Here is a 19,515-nt window from a genome sequence, read left to right as displayed (position 1 = left end):
TCGTGAGAATTATTTTATTATGTTTTATTTTTATTATTTTATTATTTCCCTTCTACGTGACTTTACCGAAAGAACCAAGAAGATCTTAAAGTGACTATGCGCAAACAGAAAAATCCAGGAAAAAACTGCAAAGTCTTCCAGAAAAAAACATCGTACACCAACGCTGAGCGCCACCTCCACCGCAAACTCCATGCGTTTACAAGAGTCTGTGCTCGTGCGCAGCCATTGCTGTCGACCAATGTGCTGGACAAGGGCCTCCCAACGCCGTGCGGATTGTTTTGAGTTGCTTGACCATACTTCACCGCACTCGTCAGTGCGGGTTGGTGATGGCGAGAGATCATAGACATTGAAGCATAGTACAGTGGAACAATGGGCTTTGCTACATTGGCGTCTGCTGCCAATGTAGCCCCACGGCCGCCTACAAAACCAGTTCAGAATTAGAATCTTTATTCATTCTGGAGGAATCCCATGAGCTATGAAGCTCTTTTTGCACAGATGTCCAGTAGGGACGAGTCAGCAAGCGACAACAAACAATACAAAAAAAAGATAGGATAGTTGTATGCATGGTGGTTGTGGTTGCCCATCCAAGTCCCAAAGCAGGCTCAATCCTGCTTAGCCTTCTGAGATCTGACGAGATCGGGCACATTGTGGGCGGTTTGTTCAAAGACTGCGGGTACCGCCCTCGGCTGTGCCGCTTTGGCAGGGACATCAAACGCAAGCGTTGCTACTCCAGCGCGTGTCGCGGTGATGACAAACTTGAGCCAGCGGTGGACATTCCACATTCTTGTTGCATGGGCCGGCCTATCCATTGAACAGCAGCACTGTTGACTTGCCACAGCATTGTATGGATCATTTTAACTGATTCTGGGGGGATGATGGACGGTGTTGACCTTAACCACAGTTATGTGAACTTGCGACATTCCGACTGTTACAGTCCACTCTTGTACACGTACAAACTGCATAGCCTGTAAGGTGGCCGAGTAGCTGAATGTCAAGAGCGTTGTGACAGCACTGCTGGGTCCTGGGTTGAAATGCAGTTTTTTAGATGCCCGTGATTAAACCGGGTTCTCAAGTGTCATGAGTTATCAATGACTGCACCGACATAATTAAGTAATCTTTAAGACGTAGGCTTCCACGAACAATATAATCCATAATGCAGGTTTTTTGGGTTAGAGCGCGTAAATATATAAATGTGTCGTTAAACCCGCCACCACCCGACACAGCCAATTAGTAAGGTTTGTCATGTGGATACATCCTCCTGTTTCGTTCCCTCTATTTAAGGAATGAAACAGGAGGATTTCTCCACAAATCTGGCTGTCGCCTGATGAAGCTAGTTGTAATTACTAGCGAAACGTCGTACTCAGATTGTAAATGTTGTGCCTTGGCTCTCCAACACATCGGTGTGCTGTACTAGTGACGAATTGGCTACGTTCTGTTTACGTGACAACCCTTACTAGTTGGCTGTGTCGGGTGGTGGCGGGATTTAACGACACATTCATATATTTATGCGATCTCACCCAAAAAACCTGCAATATGGATGAAGTAATCTTGTTAAAATATATTTGTCACTTGATTCGTATAAATTCTACTTCTGAGAAGGAAAAATTTTGTTTAGTTCACGACCGTGTGACGAACGCCGCTGAGAATGTGCAGCATTGCCTCGTGTGGATAAGAGACAGTTAAACGATAAACCAGTTAAACTATAAACTATTTTTAAAACTTTTTATTTTATTTTACCAAATAAGGTCCACTGAGCTAAGTAACTCTTTTTCAGAAGCGACCTGGCCAAAAATGATATCTCAACGAAGCGGCTTATCACATGCAAACGTATAGCAGTCGAATACTCTCGACACACATGCTTTTAAATGTGGAGGGAAAACCCGGAGGACTCGGAGAAAAATCCACGCGACCACGGGGAGAACATGCAAGCTCCAAATATACAGGCGTCAGGGTCTGGATCGAACCCACGACCATCTTATATACGGGGCGAGGTAGTCAACATCTCGCCATCGTGGCACCACAGTTAAAATAACCTCAGAAAATCACGACGTTTCGTTTGCAACACAAGCAATCATCATCAGGTGGGAAAACCTACGTGACTTTACCGAAAGAACCAAAGGGTATGGATCCCTGCAGTCACGAAAACTTCAAATCTAGATAGAACGTCAGAAGTAGTTCTGTGATGTAATATTCCAGAAGTGGTCCTCTAACACGTCTCTAACATGGGGCGATGTTAGACTTGTCAAATAAAACTCACAGAACAATTGTAATATAAAATGACAATGCAATGGGCTTGTTTCACCCAGTAAACCCTCACTGTCTCCCATTACTTTTTCAGAAAAGGTTCTAAGTGTTCTGCTGGTAGGGACTGATTATCGTTGTGTAGATTGAAATTTGGAAAGTTTGGACCGTGTGTGTGAAAATAATATATCAGGATATGATAGACATATAAGCTCTATAGCCCACTTAAGGGCAGTTCTGGGGTTTTTTCTTTTTCTAAACCAAATTTACGTTACCAATTATGTTCTGCTGTGTTCTCATGACAGGTAACACATCAAACTGTACAACACCAAATCCCTCATCTGCGGCCGCGATTGGAAATAATTATGTTACAAGTGGGAAGTCGGACGCTTCCCAAGTCCTTCTGGAAACTTCAGCCACGGTGTCGACACCAACTGCACCACAGCAAATGCTCTCCTCTCCCAAAGCAGAAACTTCGCCAACAACAACGACAACAAACGTTCCAACATCACCAGGATCCATTCAAACGGCTGGCTCGCCTGGTCAGGCATCAACTGAAACATCTCCTACATCTGCTGCATTGGCCTCAACCCCTGTAGCATCAGTGCCACCAGTGTCTGAAAATGACTTGCCCTCAACAGGGGTGATAAATTGGGGGACATTTGCCGAAACCTCCAGTGATACCTTATCAACATCAGTTGCAGCATCTGACGGAGCCCCTGTATCATCTGCGACTGATATCACATCGCCAGAATCACAGTACACAGGATTACCTCTGTCGAGTTCTCCTGCGTCATCTATCACTGATACCACATCCCCAGAATCACAGTACACAGGATCACCTCTGTCTAGATCTCCTGTATCATCAGTGACTGATATCACATCCTCAGAATCACAGCACACTGGATCACCTCTGTCTAATTCTTCTGTGTCATCAGTGAATGATATCACATCTCCAGAATCACAATACACAGGATCACCTCTGTCTAGTTCTGCTGTATCATCCATCAATGATATCACATCTCCAGAATCACAGTACACAGACTCACCAGTGTCTAGTTCTTCTGTGTCATCTGTGACTGATATCACATCTCCAGACTCACAGCACACAGGATCACCGCTGTCTGATTCTCCTGTACCAGATGTGGCAGTTGCTTCGACTGTACTAACATCACCTCTGAGTCTCTTCTCCACATCTCCTGTGTCACAGCAAACAACCTCTGAGGCATCATCTGTTTCTGTGTCCCCAAGTGACTCTGCTTCTACTGAGCTATATTCAGATCAAACATCTGACTCATCTGAACAAACATCAGAACCAACTTCACCAGCACTGTCATCATCATCATCTACACCAAGTGGCCCATCATCACCTGGGGGTTCTTCTGTATCATCCATATCTTCTTCTGTGGCTTCTGCATCTGCTCTTTCTCTTGAAACAAGTCAACCTCTTGTGTCATCTGATTCTCCAGAATCACAGTACACAGGATCACCTCTGTCTAGTTCTCCTGCGTCATCTATCACTGATATCACATCTCCAGAATCACAATACACAGAATCAGCACTGTCTCACTCTCCTATGTCATCTGCGACTGATATGACATCACCAGAATCACAGTACACAGAATCACCACTCTCTAGTTCTCCTGCGTCATCTGCGACTGATATCACATCGTCAGAATCACAGTACACGGGATCACCACTGTCTAGTTCTCCTGCATCATCTGCGACTGATATCACATCTCCAGAATCACAATACACAGAATCAGCACTGTCTAGTTCTCCTGCGTCATCTATCACTGATATCACATCTCCAGAATCACAATACACAGGATCACCTCTGTCTAGTTCTCCTGCGTCATCTATCACTGATATCACATCTCCAGAATCACAATACACAGGATCACCTCTGTCTAGTTCTCCTACGTCATCTATCACTGATATCACATCCCCAGAATCACAATACACAGGATCACCGCTGTCTGATTCTCCTGTACCAGATGTGGCAGCTGCTTCGACTGTACTAACATCATCACCTCTGAGTCCCTTCTCCACATCTCCTATGTCACAACAAACAACCTCTGAGGCATCATCTGTTTCTGTGTCCCCAAGTGACTCTGCTTCTTCTGAGCTATATTCAGATCAAACATCTGACTCATCTGAACAAACATCAGAACCAACTTCACCAGAATCATGGCAAACAACACTGTCATCATCATCATCTACACCAAGTGACCCATCATCACCTGGGGGTTCTTCTGTATCATCTGTTTCTTCTTCTGTGGCTTCTGCATCTGCTCTGTCTCTTGAAACAAGTCAAACTCTTGTGTCATCTGATACTCCAGAATCACAGTACACAGAATCACCACTCTCTAGTTCTCCTGCGTCATCTGCGACTGATATCACATCTCCAGAATCACAGAACACAGAATCACTAGTGTCTAGTTCTCCTGTGTCATCTGCGACTGATATCACATCACCAGAATCACAGTACACAGGATCACCTCTGTCTAGTTCTTCTGCATCATCTGCGACTGATATCACATCTCCAGAATCACAGTACACGGGATCACCTCTGTCTAGTTCTCCTGCGTCATCTGTGACTGATATCACATCTCCAGAATCACAGTACACGGGATCACCACTGTCTAGTTCTCCTGCATCATCTGCGACTGATATCACATCGCCAGAATCACAGTACACAGGATCACCACTGTCTAGATCGTCTGTGTCATCTGCGACTGATATCACATCTCCAGAATCACAATACACAGAATCACCAGTGTCTAGTTCTCCTGCATCATCTGCGACTGATATCACATCGCCAGAATCACAGTACACAGGATCACCACTGTCTAGTTCTCCTGCATCATCTGCGACTGATATCACATCGCCAGAATCACAGTACACAGGGTCACCATTGTCTAGTTCTTCTGTGTCATCTGTGACTGATATCACATCTCCAGAATCACAGTACACGGGATCACCTCTGTCTAGTTCTCCTGCGTCATCTGTGACTGATATCACATCTCCAGAATCACAGTACACGGGATCACCACTGTCTAGTTCTCCTGCATCATCTGCGACTGATATGACATCGCCAGAATCACAGTACACAGGATCACCACTGTCTAGATCGTCTGTGTCATCTGCGACTGATATCACATCTCCAGAATCACAATACACAGAATCACCAGTGTCTAGTTCTCCTGCATCATCTGCGACTGATATCACATCGCCAGAATCACAGTACACAGGATCACCACTGTCTAGTTCTCCTGCATCATCTGCGACTGATATCACATCGCCAGAATCACAGTACACAGGGTCACCATTGTCTAGTTCTTCTGTGTCATCTGTGACTGATATCACATCTCCAGAATCACAGTACACAGGATCACCGCTGTCTGATTCTCCTGTACCAGATGTGGCAGCTGCTTCGACTGTACTAACATCATCACCTCTGAGTCTCTTCTCCACATCTCCTGTGTCACAACAAACAACCTCTGAGGCATCATCTGTTTCTGTGTCCCCAAGTGACTCTGCTTCTACTGAGCTATATTCAGATCAAACATCTGACTCATCTGAACAAACATCAGAACCAACTTCACCAGAATCATGGCAAACAACACTGTCATCATCATCATCTACACCAAGTGGCCCATCATCACCTGGGGGTTCTTCTGTATCATCCGTATCTACTTCTGTGGCTTCTGCATCTGCTCTTTCTCTTGAAACAAGTCAACCTCTTGTGTCATCTGATTCTACAGAATCACAGTACACAGGATCACCTCTGTCTAGTTATTCTGTGTCATCTGTGACTGATATCACTTCTCCAGAATCACAATACACAGGATCACCTCTGTCTAGTTCTCCTGCGTTATCTATCACTGATATCACATCTCCAGAATCACAATACACAGAATCAGCACTGTCTCGCTCTCCTGTGTCATCTGCGACTGATATGACATCACCAGAATCACAGTACACAGAATCACCACTCTCTAGTTCTCCTGCGTCATCTGCGACTGATATCACATCTCCAGGATCACAGAACACAGAATCACCAGTGTCTAGTTCTCCTGTGTCATCTGCGACTGATATCACATCACCAGAATCACAGTACACAGGATCACCTCTGTCTAGTTCTTCTGCATCATCTGCGACTGATATCACATCTCCAGAATCACAGTACACGGGATCACCACTGTCTAGTTCTCCTGCATCATCTGCGACTGATATCACATCGTCAGAATCACAGTACACGGGATCACCACTGTCTAGTTCTTCTGTGTCATCGGCGACTGATATCACATCTCCAGACTCACAGCACACAGGATCACCGCTGTCTGATTCTCCTGTACCAGATGTGGCAGCTGCTTCGACTGTACTAACATCATCACCTCTGAGTCTCTTCTCCACATCACCTGTGTCACAACAAACAACCTCTGAGGCATCATCTGTTTCTGTGTCCCCAAGTGACTCTGCTTCTACTGAGCTATATTCAGATCAAACATCTGACTCATCTGAACAAACATCAGAACCAACTTCACCAGAATCATGGCAAACAACACTGTCATCATCATCATCTACACCAAGTGGCCCATCATCACCTGGGGGTTCTTCTGTATCATCCGTATATTCTTCTGTGGCTTCTGCATCTGCTCTGTCTCTTGAAACAAGTCAACCTCTTGTGTCATCTGATTCTCCAGAATCACAGTACACAGGATCACCTCTGTCTAGTTCTTCTGTGTCATCTGTGACTGATATCACATCTCCAGAATCACAATACACAGGATCACCTCTGTCTAGTTCTCCTGCGTTATCTATCACTGATATCACATCTCCAGGATCACAGAACACAGAATCACCAGTGTCTAGTTCTCCTGTGTCATCTGCGACTGATATCACATCACCAGAATCACAGTACACAGGATCACCTCTGTCTAGTTCTTCTGCATCATCTGCGACTGATATCACATCTCCAGAATCACAGTACACAGCATCACCACTCTCTAGTTCTCCTGCGTCATCTGTGACTGATATCACATCTCCAGAATCACAGTACACAGGATCACCTCTGTCTAGTTCTTCTGTGTCATCTGTGACTGATATCACATCTCCAGAATCACAATACACAGAATCAGCACTGTCTAGTTCTCCTGCGTCATCTATCACTGATATCACATCTCCAGAATCACAATACACAGGAACAGCACTGTCTAGTTCTCCTGCGTTATCTATCACTGATATCACATCTCCAGAATCACAGTACACAGGAACAGCACTGTCTCGTTCTCCTGTGTCATCTGCGACTGATATAACATCACCAGAATCCCAGTACACAGAATCACCACTCTCTACTTCTCCTGTGTCATCTGCGACTGATATCACATCTCCAGAATCACAGTACACAGGATCACCTCTGTATAGTTCTCCTGTGTCATATGTGACTGATATCACATCTGCAGAATCACAGTACACAGGATCACCACTGTCTAGTTCACCTGTACCAACCGTGACTGATCTCACATCACCGGTGTCCCAGCAGACAGAGACAATGACTGCAAGTGTTCCTGTACCAACTGTGACAGGTGCTTCTGACGCGACTGTGCTAACATCACCTATGAGCCCCATGTCCACATCTGCAGTGTCACAGCAAACAACATATGAGACATCGTCTGTTTCTGTGTCACCAAGTGATTCTACTTCTACCGAGGTATATTCATCTCAAACAGCCGTGACATCTGACATATCTGATCAAACATCTCCAGAATCACAGTACACAGGATCACCACTGTCTAGTTCGGCTGTATCATCTGTGACTGATATAACATCTCCAGAATCACAGTACACAGGATCACCTCTGTCTAGTTCTTCTGTGTCATCTGCGACTGATATCACATCTCCAGAATCACAGTACACAGGATCACCTCTGTCTAGTTCTCCTGTGTCATCTGTGACTGATATCACATCTCCAGAATCAATACAAACAGATCTAACATCTCAAGAAATAACATCTTCTTTCACATCATCAAGAGGTCCATTGGTAACAAGTGCCCGATCGGCTTTTTCACTATCATCAATCGCAGTGAGTTCTATATCATCTATATCGGCTTCATCACCAGAATCCATGGCTTCTACATCTGCTGCTTCACACGTAACATCCAGTTTTACATCTGAGCAGTCAAGCCACCTCACGCGCTCAGAGGAAGCAACTCCCTCTGATTCTCTTGCATCAACATCTCCGAAATTTCAAGAAACAACATCATCGTTGGCATCATTAGCATCGCCTGGTGCGGCTTCCTCAACGCCGTCGCAGGCCGTCACGTCTCCAGCTTCACAGCCGACCGCGACTTTCTGGTCCATCGCCGCGGTAACGACCGTCGCCCTGACCACAGCCACCGAATCTCGGGCCCCCGAGGCCCCGGCGACGCTGAACGAGACGATGGTCGCCATGGCGGCCCCCGATCCTCGCTTATCCGAGTCTCCCGACGAGCAGACATTCAGCCTCAGGTTCAAAGTTCTCAACAAGGAGTTTGTCCCGGAGCTTCGCGATCGGAGCTCGGACGAGTTCCAACAACTGTCGACTGATTTGAATAAGGAGGTAAGGCTGCAGCCTCGTCACGTACTGTCATTAGGGATTTACTCAGTCTAATCAAGTTTATATGAATGGAGAGCCATCAATTCAAGGCTCTTGATTCTTGAGACAGTGACAAAATGCAATAATGTAGTTGGCAGGGGCATGGAAGAATTGAGGAATGAGTAATAGCGATGTAGGTAGGTATGTATGTTGAACTTCTTTCGCACCGAACGTAACCAACCGTGCTAATCGGCGGTGTGGGGGAAGGACAACAAACTAAACACACAAAGCAGCTCTAAATACATGGATTTTCAATATAGGTTTAAAAGTGCATAGCTCCAGTGGATGTCTAATGTGGGAAGGAAAAGCATTCCAGACAGCCGCAGAGATAAAGGGTACTTAGGGATCACAAAAGGGTAGGGGAGGGACGGGATGGAGTGGAGGGCCGAGGGGAGGGAAGAGCATGGGCAGTCGAGAAGAGGTGAGGCTTCAAGAGAGGAAGACGGAGGTTTAGGAGGCAGACTGCTTAATGTACAAGGGAAGTGTATTTCAGAGGAGGGGTGTGAATATTAAGCAGGAGTGAGCTTTGAGCTTTGCCCACTCACCCTTGGCATTTGGGTAAAAATAAATACCTGAAAAACGGAGATATCAAAGAATGTATGCTATATTTTAGCAGCAACGCCACTCACATTGTCTGACGCAAACTTTTCTTCGACATGTTTTACGTGAAAATCTCATGCATAAACGTTGTGCACCAATATTTTCAAAGCGCAGCAAACTTTACAGGTCTATCGTTTAACGTACATTGATTGCAACCCAGTGCCTTAAGCGGCCATGTTGTGCACTGGAATTCGACCCGCGTGGTGTTTTCCTCTCTCTCTGTGACTTTACAGGTGAAATCCATTTTCAAGAGTGGGCCACTTTCGAAGCATTTTCGACGGAGCAAAATACATTCGTTCAGGTGACAACAGTAGCAGTCAAATCTGTTTGTTGCTATTATTATTATTACTGTGAACCATAGTGCAATGCGGTTAGCACATTTGGCTACGTACGGTACGATAGAAGTTCAACAATCACACATACCATGTTGCTAAAGCGGCCCCTCGTGATTCATGGAGGGCTCTTGCCTATAACCACCGGGAATACGGGACGGAATTCGTTCAATGGATAATGCCCTACTGATGGGCATCTGACGGCAGCTTTTAAGCAAATGCTGCTCGGAAAACTTTGGGAGTTCAGAAAGCCATTTTGATTGTTGATCGACACGAGTGTATTATTTATTATTCACGCTTTCCAACTAATGGATGAAAGTGGGGGGGGGGGGGGGGCAACGATTATCTCGTAAAGATGATCCACAAAAACTTGGTAGGACTCTTTTGAGAAAGAGTTGAGACTCTGTCTCGGCCTCGCTGTGCGCTGCGTTGCACCACTATCCGAGTAGATAACCTCGCATCCAATCAACTTTCAGAGCCAGGGTGAACATCTCACTCCAAACGTATTTAATGAATTGAACGTGGTAAAACTGATGGAAAAACACAGCACAAATACAGCATGTTAATACTTGGTAATATCAATACAATGAATGAACACTACAGCATCATAACATTGTCTTAGATAACATGAAACTCAACAATAGATCCTGGATGGACCAGGCACCCACATTAGTACTGAACAGCTATACAAAAGAGTAAGCTACTGTATTAAGCAAGGGCACATCGTGTAATCACCACACTGCAGCCTAAATGTACAGCACTACACATAATACTGAACTGTGGATGAGATATTTCGTCATCCTTGCTCTCAAGATCGCAATAAGGTTACATGGGTACGAATCTGACTCGACTTATCCAATTGCAAGTAACATTTACAATAAGGCAAGTTGCAGGCTTCGTTGTTAACTAGGCCTCAGATTAATCGTAACAATTTTACAGCATTATAAAGGCATTTACAGCATTATAACGGTCATTCTAACATTATAACAGCATTCCCAATATTATAGAACATAAACGGACTTACAGACAATGCTTCTTAAAAGTCCCACAATGAACAGTTACAGCTGTCTTCACGGAAACGCTATTTGTGCCACCATTTTGAACTCTGTGTAATGGCTAGCCCCTGCCTCGTGGCTGAGAGGCTGTCAAATTGTAATTTCCTGGTCACGTGACCAAACTCAACCTCAATACAGGAAATTCCTGTTTACACACACCCCCACTCCTGCCGTGGAGCAAAACACCTGCCGTGAGGCAGAATCGACTCAGTGCAGCCTTCCTGTGTGATGGTAACTTCTCTAATGTCGCACGTTTTCAGTGTGAGACTCACATGTGAATATATATTTTTGTATTTCTTAGCAAAGGTTCGGTGAACTGCGGCGGAACTCTGAAGTTTAATAAGCCAAAAGACAGGGAGATACTGGCAGAAGATGTTCACGAGCAGTTCGTCGGCGGAACGACTGGAGGCAATGCCTTAGGACCATTTGCCCTTGCGTGTGGCAGCAGTTCGGTAGATGGTACGTACCGTGCAACGTGTTGTTACCGGCGCTTCGCAGAAAGCGGTTCTTGTTTTATAGACCCCACAGGGATGATGGGTCGAGTGGCTCTGCCGCAGCCTACTCGCGAATCCTCTTGTCTCAAATTTCTCTCCGCTCATTCTTCCTCCCTCTGCTTCTCCCCTCACCTCAAGGATTCATGTCTCATTCAGTGGATGTGTCCCCAGGTCACTGCGTAGAGTGGAGTGGGCCCCGTCACACGTGGGTGTGCACTACTGCAGAAATACTTTACGGATCGCCGACGCCGAAAAAAAACCCAATGGAAATTAAGCCGGGAGTGTTACTGAAAATAATTCATGAGAGCACTTGTACAGAAATACGCTCGTCAAGTTTGTAGCAATCACTTCCACATATTCATCAGAGATCTGGATTGCATACAGTTATAGTCTAACAAGTCATTGGCAATTGTTCCCGAATATTGGGCCTTTGTAAATTTCACTCCTTTTCATCGAGTAAACGTGCCCGCAGGAACCCCGTCCACGGAGACGGAGCGAAGCGGCTCGTTGTGCAGACGCTAGATGGGGTTGCTGCATCTCAGAACCGTGGGTGATGCTGATTGGCGTTGATTTGACTGCTTAAGGGGAGGGAGCTGGTAACCTACTTTTCATTTAGAGCTTAAATAAGATGACAGCCCAGCAGTGCTTTGATGTTGTCTGCCGGTCGAGTCGCCCTCACAAAGAGCTTGTTAGCTCAATTTGCATTACTCACCCCCCTCACCCATTCACTCGGTCACTCACCCGGTCAGTCACCCACCCAGTCACCCACCCACTGACGCACACACTCAACCACTAATTCACTCATTCATCCACTCGCCCACTCACCTTACCCATTCACTCAGGCACTAACACGCCCACTCACCCACTACCACACCCAATCACCCACTAACTCACCCATTCAATCACCCACCAGCTCACGCACCTACTCACCCACTCACCCACCTGCTCACTAATTGTCTGCCTACCGAGTCGCCCTTGAAAAGGAGCCTCTTAGCCCAATGGGGCTTTACTTGGAGGGAAATAAACCTACGAGTCTTCCGATTCTGCGTTGAAATACAGTACGAGTCAGAGACTGAATGCCCCCTTCTTTGTCGCACCCCGAGTTATTGTCATCGTCATCAGCCATGCTCTATGCACTGCTGGATGAATGGCACCCCCAACTCGTCAGTCTCCGTTTACGTGGAGGTCACGCTCCCGAGCGAGCTCCCTCCTAATTCGACCGCTGCTCTCGAAATGAGTTTCAAATCTCGTGGCGTGTGCTAAATATTTCCTTGCTTGTTATTTAACTTCATGTTTTTAATCTTTTCAGACGTACATCAGGATGCCAAAGATTGTACGTTCACAACTCTTTACACGACCGTGGCCACGCTCCCAGGAAAGACATCTAAATCTGACCAAACCGATGCATCAACGCTAGCAGAAACATCAAGTGCACCTGTGACGGCTGAGACGGCTGCCGCAACGATGATCCCACCGACTGTGTCCTCAGGGCAAGCGTCGTCTGTCAGCGTGCTATCTACATCGCCTCTTTCACTTCGGACGAGTCCCTTCTCCACATCTCTTGTGTCACAACGAACAAGCTCTGAGGCAGCATTCGTTTCCGCGTCACCAAGTGACTCTGCTTCTACTGACCTATATTCAGATCAAACATCTGACTCATCTGAACAAACATCAGAACTAACTTCACCAGAATCATGGCAAACCACACTGTCATCTTCATCATCATCTACAACAAGTGGCCCATCATCACCTGGAGGTTCTTCTGTATCATCCGTATCTTCTTCTGTGGCTTCTGCATCTGCTCTGTCTCTTGGAACAAGTCAACCTCTTGTGTCATCTGTTTCCTCTATCACTTCTCCAGAATCACAGTACACAGAATCACCTCTGTCTAGTTTTTCTGTGTCATCTGTGACTGAAATCACATCTCCAGAATCACAGCACACAGAATCACCAGTGCCTAGTTCTCCTGCGTCATCAGTGACTGATATCACATCTCCAGAATCACAGCAGACAGGATCACCTCTGTCTAGTTCTCCTGTGTCATCTATCACTGATATCACATCTCCAGAATCACAGTACACAGGATCAACAGTGTCTAGTTCTCCTGCGTCATCTGTGACTGATATCACATCTCAAGAATCACAGTACACTGCATCACCATTGTCTAGTTCTGCTGTGTCATCTATCATTGATATCACATCTCCCGAATCACAGTACACAGGTTCACCACTGTCTGATTCTCCTGTACCAGATGTGGCAGCTGCTTCGACTGTACTAACATCATCACCTCTGAGTCTCTTCTCCACATCTCCTGTGTCACAACAAACAACTTCTGAGGCATCATCTGTTTCTGTGTCCCCAAGTAACTCTGCTTCTACTGAGCTATATTCAGATCAAACATCTGACTCATCTGAACAAACATCAGAACCAACTTCACCAGAATCATGGCAAACAACAGTGTCATCATCATCATCTACACCAAGTGGCCCATCATCACCTGGGGGTTCTTCTGTATCATCCCTATCTTCTTCTGTGGCTTCTGCATCTGCTCTTTCTCTTGAAACAAGTCATCCTCTTGTGGCATCTGATTCTCCAGAATCACAGTACACAGGATCACCTTTGTCTAGTTCTCCTGCGTCATCTGCCACTGATATCACATCTCCAGAATCACAATACACAGAATCAGCACTGTCTAGTTTTCCTGCGTCATCTATCACTGATATCACATCTCCAGAATCACAATACACAGAATCAGCACTGTCTAGTTTTCCTGCGTCATCTATCACTGATATCACATCTCCAGAATCACAGTACACAGGATCACCTCTGTCTAGTTCTCCTGTGTCATATGTGACTGATATCACATCTGCAGAATCACAGTACACAGGATCAGCACTGTCTAGTTCACCTGTACCAACCGTGACTGATCTCACATTACCAGTGTCCCAGCAGACAGAGACAATGACTGCAAGTGTTCCTGTACCAACTGTGACGGCTGCTTCTGACGCGACTGTGCTAACATCACCTATGAGCCCCATGTCCACATCTGCAGTGTCACAGCAAACAACATCTGAGACATCGTCTGTTTCTGTGTCACCAAGTGATTCTACTTCTACCGAGCTATATTCATCTCAAACAGCCGTGACATCTGACATATCTGATCAAACATCTCCAGAATCACAGTATACAGGATCACCACTCTCTAGTTCTCCTGTGTCATCTGTCACTGATATCACATCTCCAGAATCACAGTTCACAGGATCAGCACTGTTTAGTTCTTCTCGGTCATCTGCGACTGATATCACATCTCGAGAATCACAGTACACAGGATCACCTCTGTCTAGTTCTCCTGTGTCATCTAACACTGATATCACATCCCCAGAATCGCAGTACACAGAATCAGCACCGACTAGTTCTGCTGTATCATCTATCACTGATATCACATCCCCAGAATCACAGTACACAGGATCACCAGTGTCTAGTTCTCCTGCGTCAACTGTCACTGATATCACATCTTCAGAATCACAGTACACAGGATCACCTCTGTCTAGTTCTTCTGTGTCATCTGTGACTGACATCACATCTTCAGAATTACAGTACACAGAATCACCATTGTCTAGTTCTCCTGTGTCATCTGTGATTGACATCACATCCCCAGAATCACAGTACACAGCATCACCAATGTCTAGTTCTACTGCGTCATCTGTCACTGATATCACATCTTCAGAATCACAGTACACAGGATCACATCTGTCTAGTTCTCCTGTGTCATCTGTCACTGATATCACATCTTCAGAATCACAGTACACAGGATCACCAATGTCTAGTTCTCCTGTGTCATCTATTAATGATATCACATCTCCAGAATCACAGTTCACAGGATCACCTCTGTCTAGTTCTCCTGTGTCATCTATCACTGATCAAATATCTCCAGAATCACAGTTCAAAGGATCACCAATGTCTAGTTCTTCTGTGTCATCTGCGACTGATATCACATCGCCAGAATCACAGTACACAGGATCACCACTGTCTAGTTCTTCTGTGTCATCTGCGACTGATATGACATCGCCAGAATCACAGTACACAGGATCACCACTGTCTAGTTCTTCTTTGTCATCTGCGACTGATATCACATCGCCAGAATCACAATACACAGACTCACCAGTGTCTAGTTCTTCTTTGTCATCTGTGACTGATATCACATCTCCAGACTCACAGCACACAGGATCACCGTTGTCTGATTCTCCTGTACCAGATGTGGCAGCTGCTTCGACTGTACTAACATCATCACCTCTGAGTCTCTTCTCCACATCTCCAGTGTCACAACAAACAACCTCTGAGGCATCATCTGTTCATGTGTCCCCAAGTGACTCTGCTTCTACTGAGCTATATTCAGATCAAACATCTGACTCATCTGATCAAACATCAGAACCAACTTCACCAGAATCATGGCAAACAACACTGTCATCATCATCATCATCTACACCAAGTGGCCCATCATCACCTGGGGGTTCTTCTGCATCATCCGTATCTTCTTCTGTGGCTTCTGCATCTGCTCTTTCTCTTCAAACAAGTCAACCTCCTGTGTCATCTGATTCTCCAGAATCACAGTACACAGGATCACCTCTGTCTAGTTCTCCTGTGCCATCTGCGACTGATATTACATCTCCAGAATCACAATACACAGAATCAGCACTGTCTCGTTCTCCTGTGTCATCTGCGACTCATATAACATCTCCAGAATCACAGTACACAGGATCACCACTGTCTAGTTCACCTGTACCAACCGTGACTGATCTCACATCACCGGTGTCCCAGCAGACAGAGAAAATGACTGCAAGTGTTCCCGTACCAACTGTGACGGGTGCTTCTGACGCGACTGTGCTAACATCACCTATGAGCCCCATGTCCACATCTGCAGTGTCACAGCAAACAACATCTGAGACATCGTCTGTTTCTGTGTCACCAAGTGATTCTACTTCTACCGAGGTATATTCATCTCAAACAGCCGTGACATCTGACATATCTGATCAAACATCTCCAGAATCACAGTACACAGGATCTGTACTGTATAGTTCTCCTCTGTCATCTGTGACTGATATCACATCTCCAGAATCACAGTACACAGGATCACCACTGTCTAGTTCGGCTGTATCATCTGTGACTGATATAACATCTCCAGAATCACAGTACACAGGATCACCACTGTCTAGTTCGGCTGTATCATCTGTGACTGATATAACATCTCCAGAATCACAGAACACAGGATCACCTCTGTCTAGTTCTTCTGTGTCATCTGCGACTGATATCACATCTCCAGAATCACAGTACACAGGATCACCTCTGTCTAGTTCTCCTGTGTCATCTGTGACTGATATCACATCTCCAGAATCAATACAAACAGATCTAACATCTCAAAAAATAACATCTTCTTTTGCATCATCAATAGGTCCATTGGTAACAAGTGCCCGATCGGCTTTTTCACTATCATCAATCGCAGTGAGTTCTATATCATCTATATCGGCTTCATCACCAGAATCCATGGCTTCTACATCTGCTGCTTCACACGTAACATCCACTTTTACATCTGAACAGTCAAGCCACCTCACGCGCTCAGAGGAAGCGACTCCCTCTGATTCTCTTGCATCAACATCTCCGAAATTTCAAGAAACAACACCATCGTTGGCATCATCAGCATCGCCTGGTGCGGCTTCCTCAACGCCGTCGCAGGCCGTCACGTCTCCAGCTTCACAGCTGACCGCGACATTCTCGTCCATCGCCGCTGTAACGACCATCGCCCTGACCACAGCCGCCGAGTCTCGGGCCCCAGAGGCCCCGGCGACGCTGAACGAGACGATGGTCGCCATGGCGGCCCCCGATCCACGCTTATCCGACTCCCCCGATGAGCAGACGTTCAGCCTCAGGTTCAAAGTTCTCAACAAGGAGTTTGTCCCGGAGCTTCGCGATCGGAGCTCGGACGAGTTCCAACAACTGTCGACTGATTTGAATAAGGAGGTAAGGCTGCAGCCTCGTCACGTACTGTCATTAGGGATTTACTCAGTCTAATCAAGTTTATATGTATGGAGATCCATCAATTCAAGGCTCTTGATTCTTGAGACAGTGACAAAATGCAATAATGTAGTTGGCAAGGGCTTGGAAGAATTGAGGAATGAGTAATAGCGATGTAGGTAGGTATGTATGTTGAACTTCTTTCGCACCGAACGTAACCAACCGTGCTAATCGGAGGTGTGGGCGAAGGACAACAAACTAAACACACAAAGCAGCTCTAAATACATGGATTTTCAATATAGGTTTAAAAGTGCATAGCTCCAGTGGATGTCTAATGTGGGAAGGAAAAGCATTCCAGACAGCCGCAGAGATAAAGGGTACTTAGGGATCACAAAACGGTAGGAGAAAGACAGGATGGAGTGGAGGGCCGAGGGGAGGGAAGAGCATGGGCAGTCGAGAAGAGGTGAGGCTTCAAGAGAGGAACAGAAGGAGGTTTAGGAGGCAGACTGCTTAATGTACAAGGGAAGTGTATTTCAGAGGAGGGGTGTGAATATTAAGCAGGAGTGAGCTTTGAGCTTTGCCCACTCACCCTTGGCATTTGGGTAAAAATAAATACCTGAAAAACGGAGATATCAAAGAATGTATGCTATATTTTAGCAGCAACGCCACTCACATTGTCTGACGCAAACTTTTATTCGACATGTTTTACGTGAAAATCTCCTGCATAAACGTTGTGCACCAATATTTTCAAAGCACAGCAAACTTTACAGGTCTATCGTTTCACGTACATTGACTGCAGCCCAGTGCCTTAAGCGGCCATGTTGTGCACTGGAATTCGACCCGCATGGTGTTTTCCTCTCTCTCTGTGACTTTACAGGTGAAATCCATTTTCAAGAGTGGGCCCCTTTCGAAGCATTTTCGACGGAGCAAAATACATTCGTTCAGGTGACAACAGTAGCAGTCAAATCTGTTTGTTGCTGTTATTATTATTACTGTGAACCATAGTGCAATGCGGTTAGCACATTTGGCTACGTACGGTACGATAGAAGTTCAACAATCACACATACCATGTTGCTAAAGCGGCCCCTCGTGATTCATGGAGGGCTCTTGCCTATAACCACCAGGAATACGGGACGGAATTCGTTCAATGGATCATGCCCTACTGATGGGCATCTGACGGCAGATTTTAGCAAATGCTGCTCGGAAAACTTTGGGAGTTCAGAAAGCCATTTTGGTTGTTGATCAACACGAGTGTATTATTTATTATTCACGCTTTCCAACTAATGGATGAAAGTAGGGGGGGGGCAACGATTATCTCGTAAAGATGATCCACAAAAACTTGGTAGGACTCTTTTGAGAAAGAGTTGAGACTCTGTCTCGGCCTCGCTGTGCGCTGCGTTGCACCACTATCCGAGTAGATAACCTCGCATCCAATAAACTTTCAGAGCAAGGGTGAACATCTGACTCCAAACGTATTTAATTAATTGAACGAGGTAAAACTGATGAAAAAAAACAGCACAAATACAGCATCTGTAAATACTTTGTAATATCAATACAATGAATACTACAGCGTCATAACATTGTCTTAGATAACATGAAACTCAACAATAGATCCTGGATGGACCAGGCACCCACATTAGTACTGAACAGCTATACAAGAGAGGAAGCTACTGTATTAAGTAAGGGCACATCGTGTAATCACCATACTGCAGCCTAAATGTACAGCACTACACATAATACTGAACTGTGGATGAGATATTTCGTCATCCATGCTCTCAAGATCGCAATAAGGTTACATGGGTACGAGTCTGACTCGAATAATTCAATTAGAAGAAACATTTACAATAAGGCAAGTTTCAGGCTTTGTTGTTAACTAGGCCTCAGATTTATCGTAACAATTTAACAGCATTATAAAGGGATTTACAGCATTATAACGGTCATTCTAACATTATAATAGCATTCCCAATATTATAAGAACATAAACGGACTTACAGACAATGCTTCTTAAAGTCCCACAATGAACAGTTACAGCTGTCTTCACGGAAACGCTATTTGTGCCACCATTTTGAACTCTGTGTAATGGCTGGCCCATGCCTCGTGGCTGAGAGACTGTCAAATTGTAACTTCCTGGTCATGTGACCAAA

The 19,515-nt window shown here is 45.4% G+C and overlaps 2 protein-coding genes across 2 annotated transcripts in view; both read left to right on the top strand.

Moving 5' to 3' along the window:
- Nucleotides 1–3,310: 3,310 nt before the first annotated feature.
- LOC133354050 (mucin-2-like) lies at nucleotides 3,311–7,557 on the top strand (the record flags this gene model as incomplete). Its single annotated transcript, XM_061570597.1, has 3 exons — nucleotides 3,311–4,349; nucleotides 6,354–6,486; nucleotides 7,503–7,557. Coding segments are annotated over 3 exons (1,227 nt in total), but the record flags the coding sequence as incomplete, so codon positions are not given.
- Nucleotides 7,506–19,515, top strand: part of LOC133354049 (uncharacterized) — a 26,655-nt gene continuing 14,645 nt past the window's right edge. Inside the window, exons 1-6 of the mRNA XM_061570596.1 lie at nucleotides 7,506–8,845; nucleotides 9,715–9,782; nucleotides 11,170–11,327; nucleotides 12,672–12,925; nucleotides 17,093–17,377; nucleotides 18,249–18,316. Coding sequence (XP_061426580.1) covers nucleotides 7,799–8,845; nucleotides 9,715–9,782; nucleotides 11,170–11,327; nucleotides 12,672–12,925; nucleotides 17,093–17,377; nucleotides 18,249–18,316 — 1,880 coding nt within the window. The 5' untranslated portion in view covers nucleotides 7,506–7,798. The remainder of the gene's footprint in view (nucleotides 8,846–9,714; nucleotides 9,783–11,169; nucleotides 11,328–12,671; nucleotides 12,926–17,092; nucleotides 17,378–18,248; nucleotides 18,317–19,515) is intronic.

Source organism: Lethenteron reissneri, chromosome 46 (genome assembly GCF_015708825.2).
Source record: "Lethenteron reissneri isolate LAM-NWPU_2019-01 chromosome 46, ASM1570882v1, whole genome shotgun sequence".
Classification (NCBI taxonomy): Eukaryota; Metazoa; Chordata; class Hyperoartia; order Petromyzontiformes; family Petromyzontidae; genus Lethenteron; species Lethenteron reissneri.
This window is presented reverse-complemented; position numbering and strand designations above follow the sequence as displayed.